General features: G+C 40.8%; 1 protein-coding gene across 1 annotated transcript in view; it reads left to right on the plus strand.

Annotated features, from left to right (window-relative positions):
* Positions 1-4,954: 4,954 nt before the first annotated feature.
* Positions 4,955-20,693, plus strand: part of plxna4 (plexin A4) — a 202,882-nt gene continuing 187,143 nt past the window's right edge. The window contains exons 1-2 of the mRNA XM_083934813.1: positions 4,955-6,250; positions 17,373-17,555. Of these exons, the coding sequence (XP_083790939.1) occupies positions 5,006-6,250; positions 17,373-17,555 (1,428 nt within the window). The 5' untranslated portion in view covers positions 4,955-5,005. The remainder of the gene's footprint in view (positions 6,251-17,372; positions 17,556-20,693) is intronic.

Genomic DNA, 20,693 nt, shown 5'->3' on the forward strand with positions numbered 1-20,693 from the left:
CCTCCGTCAGACTATAAATAGCAGGGGATTATTTTGTCGAGGGCTGCTTTTTTTGATGTATCTCCTCCAAATGTCATGTCTGGCCTGGGCTCTATATTACACAATCATTGCCAAAGCAAAACGGCTCATGACATATCCATAATAGCTTTGCCTAATACTGTTGTCCCTGAAATTAGCTTTGCAACATCAAAATACTTTGTAACGGAGCATTTTGTAGCAATTTATCTGTGAAACTAATTGTGTCTTGTCTGAAGTTTTGAGACTAAATGTATGTTTGAGAGATGGAGAAAACTGTCATCTGGTTTAGGGTTGGGAAGATGCATTTTATCCATCTGCCAACCAATTTCTGATTTCTCTTCTCTTTGTTTTCTACCCACTGTCTCCCCTGAAAACAGGATAATGCCCTTAATTGGTGAAATCACACATTTATAAATGTAAATGCGGCTCATGTCTCCCTTTTTAGGCTGTAGTTTTACAGTTGTCATGTGATTCTTCCTGGCTGGCTGCTGGCAGCGTTTAAGAACACAGTAAGTGAAACAGGAACACAGAATCATCCCAATTATTTCTAAAGACTGATCCCATACTCAGGCTTGAGTCTCACAGATGGAGATAATGCACCCAGTGTTGTTTTTGCCTGCACTTCCAGCAATACTGGAAGTCTATGTCAGGGAATGAGTGTGGTGCTAATCATGAATTCATTACCACTCTTTGGTGTGTGTGTGTGTGTGTGTGTGTGTGTGTGTGTGTGTGTGTGTGTGTGTGTGTGTGTGTGTGTGTGTGTGCGTGCAGGGCAGTCAGCTACACACTCATGTCACAAAATTTGAAGTCCCTGCTACCTTTTGCATCTACCACTTTCTCTGGCTAGTCTGTAGATATTACATTATTTATCATCGTTATTTATTATCACTATTTCCCACATTTTCACAACTAGAGTATAAAAGTTTTGCGTACACTCCATCAAAGAAAGCATAACTTTTTTTAAGTGGATAAACTATTTTGACAACATATTTAGAATTTATATTAGATCAAAAATTAGAATATATTTTACTGTAATGTTTCAATTTTCACTTATTTTCAAACATCATCACCACCAGTATCCCACCTTATTCTAATTTCAGTATACACTGAAGATCAAAATTAGGCTATATGATTCAAAAATGAATAGGACGTTTAAAGGCCCTTGCTTTGAATGACTTCAACACATCACAAGTTCCTCACACTGCTCTGGTTTGATCTTGGTCCATTCTTCTTGCAGTCTCTTCAACAGTTCGGTTACTGTAGTGAGTGTCTTAGCCACTTACCCTGTTGCCCAGGATTTACCAGAGATTCTCTATGGGGTTTATATCTAGACTCTGGGCTGGCCATTATCTTTAATGAAAATCGCAGGCTGATAGGGAGACAATTGTAGTTGAAGATATTGCATGTTGCCGAAGGAGGTTCAAATAAACATTTGCATTCACCCTGCTATGTAGCTGTACAAAAGGCCCAACTCCTCCTGCAGAAAACTTCCCCCAAACCATGACAGGACATAACAAAAGTCCAATCTATTTTGGTCTGATGGGAAACATTATGTTCGGCGTTAGACTCGGAATGACTGAAGTCATCCAAAGCAATGGTTACTGTTCTCTAATTTTGCTCACTGTTTTTGTCACAAAACAAAGTTCTTTGTTGGAGTGCCTTGGGTATTTAAAAAAAAAGCATGCAGGTAGGGCAGTGGTATAGCCACAACTAATATTCTATCCAATTCTGAACAATGAAAAATAACACTATTTCAGAATAAATTAAATTAAGTATTAATACTTTGTTCTCTAATTTTGTTCTCCAGTGTATAAGAGCAGGCAAGGGAAAGATATGTACTAATGGTACATAACTGGATAAAGTGTGTGTGTGAGTGTGTGTGTGTGTGTTTGTGTGTGTGTGTGTGTGTGTGTGTGTGTGTGTGTGTGTGTGTGTGTGTGTGTGTGTGTGTGTGTGTGTGTGTGTGTGTGTGTGTGTGTGTGTGTGTGTGTGTGTACACGTCTGGTTTGTAAATCCTCAGAACCAAAGCAAGCTTTAATTAATGGCGCTTGATGATCAGCAGGCAAAGGCAAACAGCAACTAAATGAGCTTGCCCCCACCCCCATCCACCCCACACCCCCCTCGTCAGAAAGGATAATTGCATTTCACAAACACACAGACACACTGCCACTGCAGGGTACCACTGATGAGTGTATTTTTTTTTTCCTTTTCAGAGTTTTTTCTAATGTTTTTAGGCTCTCAAAATTCACATTTATTTCTCAAGGGAGAGTATTGGGAGTCTTTCTTTTTCTCTTTTTTTTGTTTCATTGTGGATGTCAGTTGTGTTTGAGTGCAGTAGCATTTATACTCCTGAGGATAGGCGGACCTGCAGGTCCTATAACAGCCTTTCCTGCTGTCTCTCACTATGTCTCCCACCCTTCCATTCTCTCTTGGTACCCTTTTTCTCGCATCCTTCCTCTCTGTCTCCCTTTCTATTAATGATCACTGCTGAATAAAGTTGTCTGGGAATTTCAGGGGAACACTTTGTTATGGCTGTCCCTCCTGCTAGGCAAATGAGAGGTGGGAGCTCCAGTGATGTCTCCTTTGTGAGATTAATAAGTAGCTCCCCTCTTCTTTTTAGGGGAACATTATGGGCTCACAGCTCTGTCATTACTCCCTAAGTAGCAGCAGCAGCTTCCACTACCTCCTTTCCCTAAACTTTTATACTTGCTAAAACACCTTTCAGTGCAATTGCTCTGCTCCATAATTTAGTGTACGTGGTAATGTTATGTATTCTTTCAGACTCAAAAATGTGCTGATTTTAACTTATCAATTCACTTTACAGCAGTGTTTTGGGGATTTAGTTACTTATGACATGCTGCAGGGTTATTTTATGATATTTTAAGTGTTTTTATTATTTTGTCCATAGTCTATATTTCCATATCCATGTCTCTCCCTTCACAGTCCTGCCTGACTCATCGTTACTATAGTAGTGATCATTCTATGACTCACACTCATCAATGCACAAACGCACACACCTGAACACACGTCACCTTTTCTATCTCTGTATCATTTTTTATCCCTCTCATCATCCTCCTCTCTGGTCCTCTTATCATGTGTGGAGAGGCTGTCTGCTCTGTTCTTTCTCTCTCTGCCTGCCAGGAGATGGAGGGGAGATTGATAAGATTGCAGTGAGGTTGAGTGACACCACCACAACTTGTGATTGCTTGGATATGAACCTGAGATGAGATATGTGGCTAAATAATTGCAGGTGCAAGTGTTCATAATGATCATAAAGGCTTCTTAAGAAATTATGAAGATTTATTATGGCAAAATTATAATTGGAATGTTATGCCAACATGAACAAAGTAAAAATTAGTGAAAAAGACTAGTGTCATTTTTCAGTTATTTATGAAAAGGAACTCTGGCTACACCATGAAACCATTGATTAGTCCTTATTTATTTGTTTTACTTTTTGTTGTGAGCTAAAACACAACCATGATACATATTGTATTTTGCTGATGGAGATTTGAATCAGGTGTGACAGTCAAACGTTTGTATAGCTTTACCATGAGTGACACTTCAAAGTTTTCCTGTTTTCACCCTGTGCCTCTCACACCAGCATTCATATTGTTATAAATTGAATTTGAAAAGAAAATGATGTTGGTACTTGTACTATTTTCATATATATTGCTAGATCAAACTCTCTATTTACTGTTCTGTTGGTTTAAAGTTAAAGTATATATATATATATATATATATATATATATATATATATATATATATATACTGTATATACACACAGATTTATATAGATTTGATTTCGATTTGTTATCTGCATACTACTCAGGTGAACACCGCTCCCCATAATACCCTGTTTGCCACTCAAGAGGCCTAATGAGCAGGCGACACACACGGGGGACCAACATGTTTACAGGAAATGCTGTCGTTTCCCCTTGATAATCTGTACTGTTTTTTGTCCTACACTGTGTGTTGGGTGCTTTGACAGCAAAGGTATAACAGTTCTACCCACCACATGCAATATGTCCATTAAATTGGCATGGTCTTGCATTTGTTGTGCGTACTTGCATGTCTGCTATGGCTGCATGTGTAATGCTGAGACTTTGCAAAAGACCTCAGGACTATAGGGAAGTTATTTCTGCAACTACTTGCATTTCTTCCCTAATTGTTCCTCTTCAGAGAGAGAGAGAGAGAGAGAGAGAGAGAGAGAGAGAGAGAGAGACAGAGAGAGAGAGAGAGAGAGAGAGAGAGAGAGAGAGAGAGAGAGAGAGAGAGAGAGAGAGAGATAGATACCCTTTTTCTTTCTGCTAGCAGTGTCAGCAGGTGAGCTGCCCTATTGGGAGAAAAGAGAGAAATCGCCAAAGCATGCAAATTGCTACTCTAAGGGGAGAATCAATTAGGTGCACAGCGGCTGAAGCAGAAAAGCAAGGAGGGGCGTAGAGGGGCAGGGGTCCATGCAGAGAGATGGTGCAGAGCCATGCTGATCACCTCCTCTGAGACGATGCATTACTCCTCCTCTTCTGTCCCCTTCCTCAACCCAGAGAATGATCCTATTGGCTAAAGCTTTCCCTGCACACTGCATTTAAACCTCTACTGTGCCTCAGCCTCATTCCTTTTTCTGTCTAGCCCATTTCTTGTCTATTTATAGATGGTGCTAGAGTCTCAAGTGTGTGGCCTCTTCACCTGTTATTCTTCATTATTCTTTGTAAAGATGCTCTGCTCTCATCCATGTCAGATAAAATTAGAACACAGATTCTAATTCATTCATATGCATACTGTATATCCATTAATATCATGTGACAGTTGCCTTGAAAGTTTGTTTATTGTTGATGATTGTGTTAATTTTGCTGTTGTTCATTGGGTTTTTTCTCTTCCCTCTTTAGGTACATAATGTCCTCCATCTCAATAGAGGCTTGATTCTGATTGGCTGACAGTACTGAACTGTGCCTCCTTCCCTCTCCTCACCACTCCCAGCATAAGAACAGCCATGACGTCCCTCACCAGGACACGGACCTTCTTTTTTGTATGCTGTTTCCTGTCCAGTCTGACGCTTCCTGTGACGTCACAAACAGTGGTGCATGCCCCACAGGCTCACAGTGCGGGCTCCCAAGTGATCACAGCATCCCTTCAGGAGGAGGAGTATGCATCATTTCATGCTGAGAACCCAGAATGGACATTCAACCATCTGGCAGTGGACTATCGCAATGGCAATGTTTATTTGGGAGCAGTCAATCGCATATACAAACTGTCCCCGGACTTGGAGGTCCAGGTGTCCCATCAGACTGGCCCTGATGAAGACAACCGCAAGTGCTACCCACCACGCATAGTCCAGCCCTGCAGTGAGCCATTAACACTCACCAACAATATAAATAAGATGCTTCTGATGGACTATCGGGAGAACCGGCTGCTGGCATGTGGCAGCCTCTACCAGGGCATCTGCAAACTCCTCCGACTAGATGACCTTTTCAAACTAGGAGAGCCCTTTCACAAGAAGGAGCACTACCTCTCCGGTGTCAATGAGAGTGGCTCTGTGTTTGGTGTCATTGTTTCATATGGCAATGCCTCTCCAGACATACTGTTTGTAGCCACAGCTGTGGATGGCAAACCTGAATACTTTCCTACCATCTCTAGCCGCAAATTGGCCAGAAACTCAGAGGAGGATGGCATGTTTGCCTATGTTTTCCATGATGAGTTTGTGGCCTCGTTGATTAAGATTCCCTCAGACACCTTCACTGTCATCCCAGAATTTGACATATATTACATTTATGGCTTTGCCAGTGGGAACTTTGTCTACTTCCTGACTTTGCAGCCTGAAATGGGGGATGGGCCAACCACTGGATCCTCCTCTACTGGTCGGGAACAGGTCTACACCTCCAAGATAGTCCGCCTTTGCAAGGCAGACACTGCCTTCAACTCCTATGTGGAGGTGCCTATTGGGTGCATAAGTGGCAACGTGGAGTACCGATTACTCGAGGCGGCCTACCTGTCCAAAGCTGGTGCTATCCTGGCACGCTCACTAGATGTGGCACCGGATGATGATGTTTTGTTCGCAGTCTTCTCAAAAGGCCAAAAGAGGCGTCCACGACAGGCCTCACAGGACTCTGCATTGTGTGTCTTCTCTCTGCGGAAGATCAATGAGAAAATCAAGGAGAGGCTGCAGTCTTGCTACAAGGGTGAGGGCACACTGGACCTGGCTTGGCTCAAAGTCAAAGATATTCCCTGCAGCAGTGCGGTGAGTACTACTACGACTACAATGCACGCATGCACACACATAGAGATACATACTTCTTTACTTTCAGCCACACAAAAAGTATACTGTATATATATATCACATTTTCTGTAAGATGTAGTGCTGTGCTCCTAATATACCTCAACAGTAGAACTTGAGCAGTTATGTTTAAAGCAAAATTTAGGAAAGCAGTATTTCATGAGACTGCGTGAAGAAAAACGAGATACTGATCGTTGAGGGAATAATTTCTAACTGCAGGACTCTACAGGTGAGTCTCTCTGGAGGGAAATCAGTTGTGAAGGCTCTCCCAATGTTACTACAATGAGCTTCGATGCACTGCAGGAGGCCTTCATGAACACTATGTTTTTGGGCGAGTTCACGCTCCATCCCATTATGATGCAGTATTAAACCATCCACTGCCTCTTTTAATCCGCTCACCCTTTAAACAATGCAGCTGGAGACTCAGCCAAATTACCATAATTCAATTCTCGATAACAGCATTACAAATTCAGTGATTCAGTTCATTTGATTTCTCACGTTGTGCACATAAAATATGAGGTTAAATGGGGTGTTGCATGTTTAGACCACCTTCACAAGCAACCAAAGCTGTTTCATGCATTTTGTTTCCAAATCTTATTGTGTCATTAATAAAAAGCTGTCAACCTCAAGAAGTACAAAATTAACACGTTTAAAGTGCATTTGTTAGTTATCATGTTCCTTTACATGACACATGTGCTCACAGTTCAGAGAGGTGTAAATTATGGGTTAAAATAGCAGACTGATGTGTAAAGATCAACTAAAGGTGTCATTGTAAATGGATGGTTAAACAGATGTAGCATTATCATTTTTTTGGTATATTTATCTATAACTGACCTGTAGATTATTCATGAAACTACATATACAGTATTTATGTACTTTATCTAATAAAGACACAACTAGAGAAATAATAGAAGACTGAATTAATGCATTGTTTTTGTTCACACATTTTTTTAACCAAGAAATATAGTCATCTAAACAGCAAATAGTATCTTCCTCACTGAGGTCATTCATTCTTATTATTTATTTGAGCCACAAATACTTCAAACTAGAACGTGATCGCTTGGCCATGGCCGTATTTCAGAAACATAAATTTGATCCTCTCACAGCGTCTCAGTCCATATTGTTCTGACCTTAGCCATGCACTATCTAAGGACATTATGAAGTTGACCCTCTCCTGTGTTTGGTTCTGGAATCACGGTGTTTATCTATTAATCTGTCTCTGGCACAGCACACGTGCCGGGGCGCCTTTGTCTGCTGCTTGAGGGCCTGATAAATCATGCCTGGGGTGGAGCTGTCAGCAGGGAGAGGAAGTGTGAGGGAGCACACAGGGGTTAGCGCTGAGGAATGATGCCATTTCAGCATGCGCCACAGTTTCGCCACCGCCACTGCATAAATTAGACCCTGCTGAACAAGTGACGGTGGACTCTGTAGGAGATAGATGACTTGTGACACACATGCACACACATGCCACCACACTTGTAAGTACAGCTACTGCAGAGATGGAGATGATAGCTTTTAAAGGGGGAAAGAGGGTAGTTATCAAGTAAAACAAAAGCAATAAATACATTTTTATATGAAGAGTTTAATAAGTAATTTATTAAAATGCAGATGAGATAATTCTTTGCTACAGCCATATATCAGGAGTCCTGCTTAAATACATGGACACACAAACACATACATAAATCAGGGCCCTATTGCTGAGAGCATTAATAAATGAGTAGCTGTAAATATAAGCCATATATATTTCCTATGAGTGTTTTCACAATGAAACCATGTTAAGATAAAGAGTTGTGGGCCAACATTACTCTTCGCGTGTGTTTCTGTGATGGATGGTTGGCGTCTCTAATACTCCATGGTTGATTTTTTTTTTTAATGAATCGTTGAGTGTTAGTCACTGATTATTTCATTTGCAGCTTTAAATGATGCATGACTTGGAGTGCTATGTTTCTGATATCACTAGAAATTTAGACTCATTATTCACATCCTCTCCATTCAGTTTTTCCCTTTAGTGTAGAGAGCCAACATAGATACACACAGTACGCATACAGTACACGCACATACTCATATTCTCTTTTGAACCCACCAAACGAGGTTGCTCTGAATACTTTGGAAGTCGGAGTGCTTTTTGGGTTCCTGCACTCATAAGACACTAATTAAGCAATCGCACACCCCTGTAAATATCAAATAAGGGTCCTACTCACTCTCTTACAACTATGTTTTGAGATCAAAGATAGTATTTAAAAGTTGCTGTATAAAAGTATAAGGTCTAATTTATTTTAATATACTGTATGTGTAAAATGTATGCAAGTGTCTTTCAGATACAGTTTATTCATGTAACTGAAGTTGAGTACAGAATAATAAAAAAATAGATTATGTCTAGTGCAAAGTATAGTTTAACTTACTTCAACCCATATTAGCAGCTCATTATCATTAATCCCCATATTATATATCTCCCTTGTCTTTCCACTTTGTTGTATTGGAGGCATTTTGTGAGCTTGCAGCTTTGCAAGAGGACCTTGTTTATTATTTTATAACGGTGGTAGTCAGTGTTATAATGACTTCAAATCTTGAAGTTTATCAGGCGCACAGTAGTGGAGACAATCAAAGTCTAAAATAATAAAAAGTCTTCATATTCATTGTGGGCAAACAAACCAACTGAATTGACTGAAACCCTAATTTTAGATAATAATGTTTTGAAACAAGAAATAATCAAATCATCAAAGTATAGATATGTTCAAGGACACAGGGCTGAGAAGGTCGGCATAAACACTCACCCCTGTCAGACCTTTGTTGCTTTACACCATCTTTAAGAGGCTTTCATTCGGAGTGGGAGAGATTAAAAGAGGGAGAAGTTGTATGTATAGTGGTATGATGGGAGAGAGAGCAAAAGAGAGTATAGATGGTAAGAGAGTGAGTGGGGGGGGGGGGGGTGCTCCCTCTCTCCCCCAAATGGCCACGCTCGGCTGAGCCACATAATGCGTGCTCAACAGTATAAGTCTGCAAAGGGCCTGCATCTATAGATCATTGTGAAGTGGCATGTGACCTATAAAAAAAATGCTGCCTGCTCCCTCCATGTTCACTGTGTCAGCAGAAAAAAACAGAACAACAAAACAGCGGGATAGCAATAAATTCACTCTCTGCTCTCTTCTCTCTCATCCTTGATTCATTGCTCACTGCCTGTGCTGCTCTGTTCTCCTTTTGCCTGTCCTTCTCCTCATGTTCTTATAAAATTTGGTGCCACCATCCCATCTTGGCATTCTGTTATGTTTGCCCTCCTTGAGTCTGCTCATCTCTCTTCTTCATCACCTCTTACAATGCTTTCCATACAGTAAGCACTGGGGAAGTTTTGCCCCCCCCCCCCACCCCCTTTTAAACGTGGATGAAAAAATTACAAGGTCGCCTTTAAGTCCCTGACAGGCCACAGCCATCCCCTCATCCCTTCTGCTAATGATCATTAATTACATGTCATTAACTAACATGCCACGGGCTATTCTTCCACATTTGTCATGTGCTATCGACTTCACATTCTGAATTCACTCCAATTAATTAGATTATTCTACTTGGCCGCTGCTGTTTCTTGATCTCTCTCCCAACACACACTTATCCCTATGTCGTTTCATCCTTGACTTGAAAGGAACTCTTTCACTATGACATTCTCCTTCTTCCCACCCATTCTCTTATTTCATGTTATTGACTCTTTTTTGTCTTCTATTTTGTTCCGTGTCTGACTGATCTTTGAATGGTGTTGTCTCCTGTGCTGACCATCTCCATCCCTTCTCCTCCTGATTGCGCAGCTTAATCAGTGCCTGGCTGCTGCTGCAGCTGATGAGTCAGTCTAGGCCACATCCTCAGGAAGGGAAAGGCTAGTGGATTCATTAAGAACATCCAGATTACCCCCCCCCCCCTACACACACACACACACTCTTCACCCCACTCCATCCACATATCCGCTACCCTGCTCGCTGGCTGGCTCGCTAATTAAATCTCCATACATGATACCACTTGCTAAAGGTCAGAATCCATCACAATATCATTATTCTGTGATTAAACAAATGTCTCCCGCTTCCTACACTATACTCTGCTGGCTGCCCTCCTCCGGAAAACACTGACTTAACCGGGCGCCTTCATTTCTTTCCCCTGTTATTTTTGTCTTTTGTCGAGCTTTTAAAAAACTCTTTTGTCTGACCTATCACTTTTTTCCACCATCTAATTCCCTCATTACCAAGGGATTTTAAAAGGTAATTTTCCATAATACACTGAGTTACCAATTCAATTTACCAAGCTATATTACACGCAATCCAACTAATAAAATAAACGCTACTATTATGAAGTGTATAAAAGTCATACATTTGGTTCACAAAGTCTTGAATTGCTGAATTTGCTGAAAAACTGTTGAGCTGTATAATATTCTTTTCCCACCAAAATGATTTATAGTATATGCAGGTTTTTTAAACACGGCGAAGAAAAGCTATTAATAGGTAAGAGAGGAGTCCTTTACCTTGTGCCTCCAACCTGAATTTTTAGCATGATTCATTCAGAGTGCTGCAAAAAAAGGCTCTCCCTTTAGGAATGCCCTGCGGATGCCTTAATGAAATGACAAGCTCCTCCCATCAGAAACAGAATCACAATGACTCCTGCGAAACTAAGACGAGCGAACTGGTCATTTCTTTTTAAGAGGAAGAATTACATTTTTGAGTACAGCAAGTGTTCACATGAATAATATCTTGGTTTCTTATGGAATGTGCTGTGTATCCATGTTCCTGTCTTGTGGCACTATCTCTGTATAATTATGTGCATTTGTTGACATATTTGACCAGCTGGGCCTCAATGCTGAGGCTTCTCTCCTCCTTTGACATTCTGTGTCTATGTGAAATGGGCATCTAAAATCACATGACCCCTCAGATGGCTCAATTAAGTACACGGTTTCACAAACAGACTGTTTTTCTGAAGATGGGAATGGATCAATGATTTATTGAAACGGGACAAAAGTAGGGGATGGACTTGTGCATTGCACATCTTACTGTTTGTGTGTGTGTGTGTGTGTGTGTGTGTGCGCGTGCGCGTGCGCGTGTGTGTGATGGTGTGTTCTATCAGGCATCGCAAGTGTGATGGAGGGTACCATGGATGAGTAGTCAGACAGACAAGTCTTGGCACAGTAGCCAGTGGTCCATCTGATACATACACACACACACACACACACACACACACACACACACACACACACACACACACACACACACACACACACACACACACACACACACACACACACACACACACACACACACACACACACACACACACACACACACACACACACACACACACACACACACACACACACACACACACACACTCTTACTCACAGGCACACACAAATAAAGAATAGAGCTTTATTTAGACTTTCAGACTCAAAGGTTTAAAATAAATAAAAATGGTACCAGATTATTCAGCTTTCCGCCTGTGTAAGCAGGTCAGAAAATAGCACAGACACAGAGATGTCGTGAACCGTTTACTTAACTCACCACATTAGGTCCAGCACAGAAGTGGATGCTAGAACCCCTGCTTTATTGAGAAGACAACAATAATCAATTTGTTTCTACTGTTGTTCCAAACGCTACAAGCTAGCATTTGAATGTCAACTTTGATTCACAGTAACCTTAGTCCGTTGACATTTCCAACAATCACATTCACTGCCAGCCTCAAATAGTCATAAATAGTATACTCAGATGGCAGCTTATTAGGTAAATCCAGTTTAAACTAATGTGGTCTAATACAATAGTCCTTCAATAAATCCTACATTCATGAAGTCTTTGCTAAATATTTTGTAGCAAATTGTATCTGGAGACACATAAACACATCCTGCGTAAAGCAACATAAAACTCCATTCAGTCTAAATTACCTACTACTACTACCATAAACAAGTAAATTAAGAATAATATATTCAGTTCAATATTTTATGTATAAGATTTAAAAAATAAGTATACAGTAAGTAATTTAAAGGATTAGAACTGACATTCTTCATATGCCTTCCAATGATTGTGAACATTCTCCTGCATGTTGATATATAGCTAAAGTAATGAATACCGTTTTTGCAGATGCTTTACTTCTAAGTGACTCACTGTTGCTGCAGGAGTCATACAGCCAATGTATTAGAGTAGATAAATTGAATGCTGACATTACATCTTACAATGAACACTGCGAACGCACTTAGTCATGACATAATTCTCTAGTGCCGCCAATCATCCTGGCAGGTCAGTCATTTAGCACGGTAGGCTAGAGGAAATACTGGATTTCTAAGTGGCTAATTATATAAAGAGCAACCCCTGGGGTATATATATAAATATAACATTTCATTTTTTTCATTTTACTCTTCCAGCCTTTCTCTGTAAGGGAAGTTTTGCCATGTAATAATCCATAACTCTACATTTAAACAAGCCACCCATAAACAGGAAATGTTGCATTTTTTGTGCAGTATGAGCACACTAAAATGGATTGGGGAAGAAAGTCATTGAAACTGCCACATGAAGTATAACAATGCATTAAAGAGGGATAGCTACAAGTGCAAGAAAATTGACTCTTTAGAGACTTTAAGCGAAATGTCTCTGTGGTTTAATATGTGTCATTAACTTCGTGAACTTGCAGCCAATGGAATGGACCCTCACAACAGTACAAGCCCAGATTAGGCCATACATCAGAGAGCGTTGGAGAGCGGATCTTTTCAGTCCCCACTAATGGCATTGAGCGACTCTCTGTTTCACGCGCGTCCACTGCCCCCTCTCTTTCTCTGCACTCTGTATCTGCTGATCCCTTTGCACAGTCCAGAAGAGAGCTCTCTTTGTGCCGGTGCTGGCAGGCAAACAGAAGCAGAGAGATGGATATGGCTGAGAGTGACCTGATTCTGCCTCTGTGCCTGGCCTCTGTCAAAATACAGAGACTCTGCTCTCCTGTTCCTCTGTCTTTAGGGAGGAACCCTCCGTCTTTCTCCTCTGTTGGCCGAAATACTTGGCCAGACCTGTGCAAGGATTCAGTTGAGAGTCACTGTTGTGCACACATTCAGATTGATGTGTACAACTAATAGTATCATACCAGTAATAATTAAAGGTCCGTATATCTGCAGCACCTAGGAATGGAATATTTTAAAGTATTTACTTCTTTACTTTAATTTGTTTATAGAAATAGAGTAAGAGAAAAATATGAGCAAGAAAGTATCTGCCAGAGATTGGACAACTTGCAAAGTTCTGGCCACTGGAAGAAAGATAGAAATGGTTGACAGAAAAAGCAGTGAAAAATGGAAACCATCTGTGTTTGAAAATGCATTAATAAGATGGGCTGAGAGAAAGAAAAGGAGCATTAAATGCGATGACAGCAACGTCTTATTGGAAGACAATGACAAGGGTACATTGATATTATTTGGTATTCTGACTAGAGACAGCTTTGGCATCCCAACTACAAATGTCATGTTTTGATGGTGGCGTAATGAAAATGTGTCTGCTTCCTGAAAGGGCTGACAGACAAAGTATATTTCATAAGATTGCAGAGATCGATGCTGTGATGTCAGCGATGAGATGAAAACACACACATTTTCACACATAACAGCAACCTCCTGCACATGCATCACCCCTCACTCACGCAGACACACACAAAAGTGTTGACAGGAACTCACAAGTCATATGAAGTAATTTTAATGATTAAAACCACTTTGGCAAAGTCATCAATCTTAGGAGAAATGGCTGCACCTCGTATTATCTTTTGAGGCTGCATTTAATCATCTTGGCTCCAAATGCTACAAAGTACTCCATTTTGCCTGTGATAGACCCTGTTAACCTTTGAACCCTGGGATGATGAGACTCGTTTATAACTGATTGCAACATGGACTGGCTGTTTCATTCTGTCACAAAAACAAGGAAGACTAACAAAGCAAAGAGAAATGGCTCTTCCCGTGACTGGAGAAAACATATGAGTGGACACCAAAGAGAGGTGAAGTCCTTTGCCTTCCGGTTTCCCCCATGGGAACTTATTGCAATAAAAAATATGTATGGTAGTCAACGTCAAAAGGCAAATAGTTTATAAAATATAAAAGTTTGCATTTAAAAGATTATTCTGCAAGTTAAGAAACATAGTAACATTTCATTTTGTGGGAAACTGCTCTTGCACAATATACGTCACCTTGCTTGCTTGCTAGCTAGCTACATAGCTAGGCAGGTAACTTAGCTATGTTCCATGAGTACTTTATCATGCCTGATGTGTTTTATCCAGAGATCCCTGGTCTGCTCTTATTAGCTGGGAAGCAAAAGAATGAGCAAGAAGGCTCATGTGATCCTGCAAGAAACACACCGACATCATAGCTTTAGCTATGTCATTTATGTGACTTTTGGCTGTTCATTCTTTCCACGTTTTTTTTTTTTTTTTTTCACATTCTCATACTTCTCAGTTTTAAGCCTTTCAAAATTTCACGGAATGAGCCTGGTTATCATCATAAATCTAACAGTGAGCCACATGTGAGACCTGTAGAGTACATTCTTGACAACAGCTCATACTGAAAAGGTCAGGGCAGAGGAGAATAAGGAGAGGCTAGTGAATTGAAGAGAAAAAAAATCCCTTAAATATTTTTTTTTGTGCATCATATTTAACCTTGTTGTCTCTTTTTGGCATCTCAGTCTTGCATTGTTATTTATCACTCCTCCTTCCTCAACCTGTCTTTGGCTTTGCTCCCTTTTGTCCTCATCTTAACCCTCTAACCATATGACATGATCTTGACCCAAATTTAGGTCAGCTCTATTGATCGTCCATACCACTTCATATAGCCTCATGTTATAGCCTAAAGCTCATTGTGGCCTAGGCCAGCCATGTTCCATTTGTATAATGAAAGCACACCTCATATTCCTCTGTGACTCAGTCTGAGGCTTTTGATGATGATGATGATGGCTTTTGGTTGTGAGAAGACACTTGGTGCTTGCAAGATTGATCGAAAGCCCAGGGGGTGCACTTCCAGGAGAAAAAAAACGGAAAATAAGACATAAACTAAAAGACCCTCTGCCCCCAGAGCATCCCACCTCTGACAGCTCAAACCACTAGGTAGCTGTGAAATACTACGATGTGTTTTAAGCTAAATGAAAGCCAAGATCTTATCTGTGCATATTCACTTTTTTCATCTGAAGTAAGGATGTTCCTATGTAAGGCCCAGATAATTTGCCATAAGCTAAAAGTTTGACTTTACCATTTCTTATTTTTCTTACCTGACATGTACCTTTGTCGTTAAACATTAATTTAATTTCAGCTAACCTTGTGTTTGGCTTATATTAGCTTTTATCAAGTGGTACATGTCTAATCATGCAAATCAGACCAAAATTGTTCATAATGTTATACAAGCGCTTCATTTGAACATTCAAATCAGCCCACAAGGAATTACTTTTCATCAAGTAATTCCGATAATGCTTGTATTTCATAGCTCATACCCACCATCTCCCCTTGCTACTGACATTTTCTGCATTTTGAAAGAACGTAAAGGCAGTGTCACCTACCAAGGCCTATCTTTCCACATTAACTCAACACGTAGCTTTGCAAAGCTATTAATCAAGAGCAATGCTTGCCTCAGTTCTAAACCCAGTGTTTCAAATCCATCCATACACAAAGAATAATGACCAATCCTCAGCACCATTATTCTCTTATCAAAACCCATAAGTCATTCGGCCCACAGTGACTGGTATGAATATCCTCTGACAGGGTGAAACACATGCATGCAAACACAAAATGTAGAACGGCACAATACATGAGGCACACACATCTGCATTTAATAACAAAACCACAGCAGCTTGTCCACCCAGAAAGCATAACAGATGAGCCTCCATCAAGAGTTGTATTTCTCCCTGCTCCGATACAGATCTTTATATATATATATAGATGCATTGCAGTGATTTACCTTAGTGTTATGATGCAGCACATCTTTTTTTTTTCCAACTCAGTTCACTTTAAATGATTTCAAATTGAATATCTTGCCGCACTGGCATTTCTGCAGTTGCTCTTGCATCGGGTTGACGCTGGGGAATTGTGCCTGACAGAGCAGCCTCTGGCACTAACACAGAGCCGGAGCCTGACTGCAGTCTTCTTCCATCTTCATCTCTCTCTTACTTCTTTCCACATTTGCAGTTTCTTGCATGTGGACCAGCGGACACACACATGCATACAAATGCTCACCGTTTCTCTCTCACAGACAAAACTGTATCTCCTTTGTTGACCTCCTCTCTATCAATATCCCTAAGAGAAATAACCTCAGACACAAAGTATTGATTCTTATTTTCATTAATCTTGAGTTCAGAATCGGTGGAGCTTTCGTGATAACTGCAATATTGCAATGCTGCGCTATTAACAAGCCAACCACAGGGGATCACAGGAAATTTTTTTTCATGTTTTTTTCATAGCTTATTTTACACGTCAATGCATGTGTATTGAATGTTATATAAATTCATAGTGAGTTAAGAGTGTAATTCACCGGCCACGGTGGTAGGTAAACAAAGGGATTTTGATGCTATTGAATGTGCATTGCATGTTGAATGTGTTTCTATTCACATTCCTTGCAAAGGTGGCGCAACACCAAGAAGACTCTTTCTCTGTTGCAATTCTAGCCGACCAAGAACTTGAAGGCGGGTCATTAGCGTCAACAGTCACAAACAGTCAACATCTAAAAGTTTTAGGGTTGAACTCACATTTGTGAAGTTTGATTCAGCAGTACTTGCGTCAATCTACATACCATATGTAGATGCAATATTACCACACACCACACTTTTGAGCCCCTCTGAATCCCCACAGGGGAAGATCCTTCACCACAACAGCCCCATTTATAAGATATAAGATAAGGTGTAGGTTTATATTTGCAAAACCATGCTCAATACTGCTACCAGACTCTCTGCTTAACTTACCCTAAACCTTCCATCCTTCGGATCTTTACATACAGCTCCGTCCAACGAGCAATTCATGAAGTGCTGGCCTAAGCAGTGCCCTTCATGTTTAATCAAGGAAAAAATATTAATAATATAGTATTGAGGAAAACCAAATCAGATTTGTAATGTATTCTTCTTTTCTACAGCTCTTGACCATTGACGATGACTTTTGTGGCCTCGACATGAATGCGCCATTGGGCGTGTCTGAGATGGTGCGTGGCAAGCCTCTCTTATCTGATGCGGTCGACAAAATGACCTCCGTCATTGCATATGTCTACAAGAACCACTCACTGGTCTTCGTGGGCACAAAAAGCGGAAAAGTCAAGAAGGTAAGGAACAACACTATAGGATGAATGTGGCAGAGATGGCTGAATTGATGAAGGCAGATATTTAGTTTCTCTGTTAGAATGTGGAGTAAGGGCTGGGAATTGGGGACTGCTGGATTGGAGGAAGGATAGTAGTAGTAAGGCAGATTGACTTTCAGGCAAATCAGCTGAGTCGGCTGCATTTGCAGTGGGGAAGAGGTGTGAACATGAAAGAGAGGAAGTGTGTGTACTTCACTGTGAGAATTTGAATGTGCTTGTGTGTGTGTGTGGATTTTTTTTGTGTGTGTGTGTGTGTGTGTGTGTGTGTGTGTGTGGGGGGGGGGGGGGCAGTAGAGCCCCTTAAGGGGTTTTATTCCTAGAGCCAAGCCTATCTGGTATCTCTCAATATCCTCTTCATCCACTGCACCATATATCACACAAACACTGGGTATCAGGAGTATCTGCTGTACTTTTCCTTCACTTTGGACTGGTATATAATCCAGAGCCCTGGGGGCAGATTGTAGCAAGCATCAGCATGTTGCAGAACTTGCTAGACAGCACAGATCAGCATGTTGCAGAATCGATTAGACGAAGTTTCTTATCTCTTCTTGGGGCAACTTGAGGGATCAGAAAAGGATGAAATACAACTTTCATTAAGTGATTTACTTAACTGCGTTAGAGTGGATCAGTACAGGAAAACCGCATTTGTGGTAGCATCTTTTACATTTTTTGTGTAGTAAGTGATACTATAGTAAGAGGGAATTTGATTAATATTACATTATCAGTAATTGTATGGGTTCTGATGGCTTTAAAGCTCCTGAGAACCTGTGGAAATGTTTCTTCAGCTTACAGTGTCGGCCATAGTGTTTGACCATAACTGTCTCTCCCTTGGAAAAACATGTCACACTCTGTGTGACAGCAAAGCCCTTGGCTAAACAAGATTTGTCCCCCCAGAGTTAAACATCACTGGATAAGCTGGGTTTTGGCGTGTTGTTGCTTCCACCCTCGACTCCCCTCATGCCACTCTGCCCTCCCCTGTGTGGCAGCCCTTTTCTGGGCTAATGGGATGATGCACTGCTGCTAGGTGTGATAGAAGGGTGGTAGCTCCTATGCTTCTACTCCCACGTCCATGCACTCACACACACACACACATTGTAGGGCCATGACTGAGACTAATTCGAGGGCAGGAAGTCACTAGCATTACACAGAGAGGAGGTAAGAGAGAAGGATGGAGTGACTAAGGGAGGCAGAGTAAGGTTGAGCTGGAGAGGGAAAGTGTGAACAGATGCACAATAGTCCTGAAATGATTCATGTTTTAAAGAGAGCAAGAAAGTTTGTATGTAGCTGATTGAAGGGAGAAAAACAGAAATGGGGGAATTATGGAATCATATTTAATACAAACTGCTCATTTGTAATGGTTATTGCAAGTAAGAAGGAGATATTTAGTGGCTTTGAGTGTTAAAAACACTGCAAGTTATTTTCAGGTTGTTCTGAATATTGTTTTTGCATCAGGATGTTAGACACATTTTTTTCTTCATGCTTTTCTTCGTCTTTCCCTCTCTCCAGACATCCCAAATCCACATCTCAAAGCCACATTTTGGCTCTTGAGAGAATCTTGTCTGCAGAATTTTGGCATTGTTCTCATTCAAATTTGACATGAATGAAGATCAGATTGTGCACATATGACATATTCTGGCAAAGAAACCCCACAGTCACACACCATCTTTGACAAAAGGTGATCAATACGCTTTGTCAGCACTAACATACACGCATGCACACACAGCCCCATTACAACCCCATCCTCCCCTCCCATGTACATACTTCCCCTCCCCTGTCGTTAACTGTATACCATTAGATGACATCACAGGCAATAAAAGACAACAACAAGACAATAAAAGGTCTGAGCTTCAGTCCACCTCCTTCATCAGTGACTTTATAACCCCTCCGCTAATGGATGTTGATTTATATACCCTCCTCCACCTTACTCGTTCAGTCCCTCAACCCCCCCCCCCCCCTCCTCCATTCTCTCACTTCTTCTCTCACACACCATCTTTCAGTGTCCCTGTTGTTTCAGTGTTATTTATGATCCTTTGACTAACACGTCACCCTAAATAAATATAAACATTACGGTAAAAGAGAGTTGATGGACTTTTATGCAGTGGTGTTTGGGTGAGCTAAATGTTAGTGTATACAGGCTCACATTTATGACATCATGAAGTCGAGCTGGGCAGGAAGCAGAGTGAATTAAATCAAATTTGCTTGTGAAATATTTTTATGTATTAGGGAGGTGAGTAAAATGTTGCCAGTATAATGTAATACCTGTGGACCCTACTAGGAAGATGGTTGTGCTTCTGTACTGAAAATTTTATATATTAACATAATGCATTCCCAAGCCCCTAAACCTAACCTTAACTATCACAACTATATAAACTAGAGATGAAAAAGAGACAATATTTTAGATAGCAACAGACAGGCTTTGGCGACAACACTCACACATTAGCGTTGAGTATCTTTTCGAAATGTAGGTCCAAGGAGAAAGGCGATAGGACGAGATAAGACCCAGAAATGCTGTCCTATCAGAGGATGATTATAATATGCGACCTTTAAACCACCCAAAATGGCCTTTACTCTAAAACGGTCCTTTGAAAATGCAAGTAACAGCCTCACTTTCCTCTCATTTTCTACTAATTCCAAGTTTACACACAAAGATAGTAGTACAAGATCACACACGCATACTAAGCCTACATGCCTCAGCTGTCTCTAATGCTGAGTCGCTGTGCTGTGTGAAGTCCGTATTGAAACAGACTAGGGTCAATTTCAACACCTTCCTGTTAGCATAAAACATACAGTGCTGTCAAATCAGTAGAATTCTGTACAGCTACAGTCATGTTTGGCCCTTACTGTCTCACACAAGGCTTTAAACCCTCATATCACAAAGGGTGTATATGATCTGTACACCTCCATGCCTATTCCTCACTTTTTTTGCTCTACCTCACTTCTAGCGCTTTTAAATTGATAGAATATCTCTTCTTCTCAATACTCCTCAGCACACTTCCCGCCTCTTTCTCATCTTCTTTCTTTGCTTCCCCTCCCTTTCTCCACCTCTGTTTGCCCTCTCCTCATAATTTCCCTCTTCCTTTTCCCTTCATCTCTCTCCCTCCC

The sequence above is a fragment of the Echiichthys vipera genome, assembly GCF_963691815.1.
Source record: "Echiichthys vipera genome assembly, chromosome: 20".
Lineage (NCBI taxonomy): Eukaryota > Metazoa > Chordata > Actinopteri > Perciformes > Trachinidae > Echiichthys > Echiichthys vipera.